The sequence below is a fragment of the Sorex fumeus genome, unplaced genomic scaffold (genome assembly GCF_029834395.1).
Source record: "Sorex fumeus unplaced genomic scaffold, SorFum_2.1 ptg000021l, whole genome shotgun sequence".
NCBI lineage: Eukaryota > Metazoa > Chordata > Mammalia > Eulipotyphla > Soricidae > Sorex > Sorex fumeus.
In genome coordinates this window covers 12,011,826-12,016,697 of record NW_026606078.1, presented here as the reverse complement: position 1 = coordinate 12,016,697, position 4,872 = coordinate 12,011,826, and the positions used below count along the sequence as shown (strand labels likewise).

Below are 4,872 nucleotides of genomic sequence, written 5' to 3'. Positions count from 1 at the left end.
AATTCTTGATTATAGAGCCAGAATCAACCCCAGAGCACCAGAATGTGAGGAAGGGTTAGAGGAGGAAGATGAGGAGAAGAAGGAGTAGAGGGAAGAAAAGGAGTACGAGGACGAGGAGGAGAAGGAAGGGGCAGTGGAGAACAAGAAGAAGGGGACCTTGGTGTTAGGAAATGTACACTGTTGAAGGGACAGGTCTTGGAACATTATTTGGCTGAAACCTAATCATGAACATTGTTGTAGCTTTGTATTTCCATGTGATTCAATTAAAATATATATTTTTTTTATTTTTGGGGGGTCACACCCAACGATGCACAGGAGTTACTCCTGGTTCATGCACTCAGGAATTACTCCTGGCGGTGCTTAGGGAACCATATGGGATTCTGGGAATCGAACCTGGGTCGGTCATGTGCAAGGCAAACGCCCTACCCTCTGTGCTATTGCTCCAGCCTCGTATTTTTTAAAATTTTAAAAAAGTAAATAAAGGCCTAAAAAACACCCTGAGCACTTCCAGGTGTTATCCCTAAACAAAACAAAACAAAACAAAAATTCCAGAGACAAGGAATTAGAAGAAAACAAAAAGAAGAAAGACAAGAAGTTTGGAGGATGCTAGAAAGTAAAAGTAGCACTGTGGCACTGTCCTCCTGTTGTTCAGCGATTTGCATGAAGGGGCCCCAGTAATATCTCCGTTGTGAGTCTTATTGTTACTGTGTTTGGCATATCGAATACGTCATGGGTAGCTTGCCAGGCTTTGGGGTGTGGGCAAGATAGTAATGATAGAAATCAGCTCAGTTCTGAGGCTTCTGTGAATTTTGGTAATGCCATTTCATGACACCAGGGGGCAGGCAGCCAAGGCCTTTATTATAGTACTAACATTATTGTGGTTTATATGAAATGAACTCAAAAGTCTCAAAAACTGCTTCTCACCAAGTTTGTATTAAAGGGATGTAAGGGCGGACTGACCCAAATCGGCTGTGTTTCCTTGAGTGCAACAACACAGAAGGAAAAAAGGAGCTCACTGTTATTTCAAATGTGCCTGCCTCCCCTGTTTCCTCCCTGTGACCCATATTTTTAGGGATTTGAATAGTTGTTGTTTGTATGTTCTCAGAGTTTATACCTGAAATAAGGTGTGTGTGTGTGTGTGTGTGTGTGTGTGTGTGTGTGTGTGTGTGTGTGTGCGTAGGGGGACGCTGCAATGGTTTTCTAACCTCCTCACTGATACTTTTAACTTGACTTTATAGTCTTCTTTTTCCTAAATGCTGTCAAGTGTATTTCCCCCTCCTCTCCCTTATTCGATGTGTGCAGAGGTGGTTGGACAATGATGGCAGGCAGGGGGCATAGAAACACTGACTGTGATGCTTTTCCACTGTTGCTCGCTAGAGCTGCACATCAAGTGCAGAGCTTTCCCCACTCAGCACCAAGTGCTCATCAAGGCTGCCCTTCCTGGCCTGGTATCACACATTTATACTGTTCATTGGGGTTGTCCTCCATTAAGTTTGGAGTTGACACACATAACATAGCTTAGCTATGCTATGACTGGGAGCTGCTTGCGGAGTTGGGAATCCACACAGCAGAGCTGCCAATCTGAAATAACAAAGCTTCCTGGATCACACTCAGCACCTGTGGAGGTACCAGGGATTAAACTGGCAAGGCATGCATTTGAGGCTCTGAATGGTCCTCATGATATCTTGGGGGGGGGGAGAAGAAGAAAGCTTATTAAATAGGTCATTAAGCTTCTACTTAAATGTTAATAACACAAAGAGCTTGAAAAATTTAAAAAGCTGCTTGAAGGTAGAGTAGAACTCCCAAAGTAGACATCATTTGGAGAGGCTAAGAATGATTCTAGAAATCAGGTAAATGCATTAAATTGAGTCATCCATATTTGTGGCACTATTATCTAGGTCATTTCTAACTGACAGCTAGAACAGGCAAATCCTAGATAAATGAACAAATTCAGTAACTAAGAAATTTAAACACTAAGCAGAAATTTTGGCATCTTGGTAGAGTTGAGAAAATAAGAATTGTAGTTCTTGGTCTGTTAACAAAGAAGGAACCCAAACTTTCGTCATAAGTTGCAGAAAAAAATGAGAATCTTACATTATTTTTAGAAGTTTTTAGATGAAATAAAGAGAAGGATGTAGTATTATTTTGGTTTTTTATCTTTAGTATCTATAGTTACAGAAAGATGACTTAGAAGCAAATAGTGTTTACATTTAGAAATTTGATCACATGTCTATGAATATAGTGATCTAGAAGAAAACCATCCAAGAAGGTTGAAAAAATTGCCTGTGGCCTAGTCACAAAATAAAAGACAAATTAGAATAAGATTCTTGGATAGCATGCCTATTCATAAATACCACACTGTACAGATAGAAATGCAGAAAAATCAAGCCTGTATTTCTCTGTCTCTCTGATTACTATCTCCATGTAACACCTACTGTGGAATACAAAATCCAGTTTTGACTCTGGCTGAATATCAAAGCAGGATAAAATAAAGCTACAAGTTGAATAATGCAAAGGAGATCTGAAGTGGAAAAGAGACAAAAACTTATTGTTACTGGCAGGTGCCCTTGTTTGTTAAAAGGGCTCCTTCCCTGGTGTGTGTGGGTAGGTAATCTGGGAGTGACAATCTGCTTCTGAGACTGAGGACAATAGATGATTCAGCAAAAAGAAGTGTGGTTGTGGTAGTGACAAGCATGTACCTGAGAGACTCGCCACCGACAGCCAACCATCAAGAGCAGGAGTTTACTCAAAAGGGTAATTTAACTTTGCCAATGTTAGAGAGAACCTCAAACATGGGCACACACGAGAGGGTGTTTCCTGGAGTAACACTGTATTGAGTGATTATTAAGGCATTCACTTTACAAGCAAAGACCTAGAAGAGTAGGAAGGTCATGAATGCATGCGATGTCATCACATTTATTTTCCTCTTCAAATCAGGTATCAAAAGGTTTGTATGAGAAAAATGTATATCAAAGAGAATTGATTTGTTTGGTAGTTATGCTATGCAGAACTACAGAGGTGTGAGAGGTAGTCTGTTGCTGGTTCAATCTCTGGCACCAGATCACTCTCCTGGGTTTGGTCCCAGAGCACCACCGTGGTGGCCCTGATAGTCCATAGCACCATACAGTGTACTTGGTCCATAGTAGGACTAAGCCCAGGCATTGAATTGCCAGCAATATTATCAGAGTATCACTGGGAATGTCCTCCATGGCCCCATGAATGCCAAACTAAGATAAAAACTAAAGAGTAATAAAAACAAATAATAATGATATTTTAAAGCAATGCAGAATCATCTGGAGCCCAAGGCAAGGCCAGAGAGGGGTGAGCAGAGGCAAGTGCAGGAAGCAGCTTTGCATGCAGGCCCCTCCCTTATCTGGGCAGAGAGAGATAAGAGCTGGGAGAGAGCCAGGCCCAGGGTTGGGGTGTCAGCAGGCAGCAATTTGGGCAGCTCCATCATGACCTGGGCTCTTCTCCTCCTCAGCTTCCTCAGCCAGGGCCCAGGTGAGGCTCAGAAAATGGACCCTGGTCACATGTGGCTTCTCTTTTTTTTTTAATTTTAATTTTAATTTTTTTATTAGTGAAAAACCATGAGGCACAGTTATAGGCCCACAAATTTTGTGCTTGGGTTTCAGTTATACAATGATCAAGTGCCCATCCCTCCACCAGTGCCAGTCATCCATCCCCACGGGTCCCAGCACCCCCCCTCATCCCCCCCCTGTCCCATCCTGCCTCTGTGGCAGGGTATTCCCCCTTGTTCTCTCTCTCTTCTTTTGGGTACTGTGTTTTGCAAGAGAGGCATTGAGTGGCAATCATGTTTGGTCTATAGACTACTTTCAGCGTGATTCTCCCACCCTGGGAGGGTCCTCACAACACCCTTTATTTGGTGCTCTCTTCTCTATCTGAGCTTCCTTTTCACCTAGAGCCTGTGGCTGGCCTTCCATTCATGGAGCAAAATTCCTGGTACTAATCTCAGCCATTCCTGGGTGTTACTCTCCCTTTTTGTTGCTTTATGTTCCCCAGATGAATGCAATCTTTCTGTGTCTATCCCGCTCTTTCTGACTCATTTCGCTTAACATGATACTTTCCATGTAGTACCACTTGTATGTAAATTTCATAACTTCATCTTTTCTAACAGCTACATAGTACTCCATTGTGTAAATGTACCAAAGTTTCTTTAACCAGTCATCTGTTCTTGGGCACTCAGGTTTTTTCCAGATTCTGGCTATTGTAAAGAGTGCTGCAATGAACAAACAATTGCAGATGTCACTTCGACTATACCTTTTTGCCTCTCTGGGATATATTCCCAGGAGTGCTATAGCTGGGTCAAATGGCAGATCAAATTCTAATTTTTTGAGAGTCGTCCATACTGTTTTCCTCCTTTTGTCTTCCTTCTTCAGCTTCATCCAGAACCAGCCTGAACTCACCAGTGTTTTATTTTCTCTTTATTCAGAGACCTGTGCTCAGAATGTCCTGACTCAGCCTATCACAGTGTCTGGGACTCTGGGACAGACAGTCACCGTCTCCTGTACCGGGACCAGCAATGACATTGGGAGATATAATCATATCTCCTGGTATCAGCAGCAGGAGGGCACAGTCCCCCAAACTCTGTTTTATGGTCTCAATAAGCGGCTATCAGGGATTCCTGATCGCTTTTCTGACTCCAAGTCTGGCAACACAGCCACCCTGACCATCTTTGGGCTCAAGCCTGAGGATGAGGCTGATTATTACTGTATCTCATTTACAAGTACTAACACTTTCCACAGTAACTGCTTTATGCAGGGAAGTGAGACAAAAACCTGTTCTCAACCTCCTCTGACTGCCACACTTCTGAATCCAAGTTTTGTCGCTTCTATTTTACTTTTAAAAATTTAG

At 42.5% G+C, this 4,872-nt stretch overlaps 1 gene segment (V, D, J or C); it reads left to right on the top strand.

Moving 5' to 3' along the window:
- Nucleotides 1–3,455: 3,455 nt before the first annotated feature.
- Nucleotides 3,456–4,872, top strand: LOC130022864 (immunoglobulin lambda variable 2-18-like). The segment is given in 2 exon segments: nt 3,456–3,501; nt 4,451–4,872. Coding segments are annotated over 2 exon segments (468 nt in total).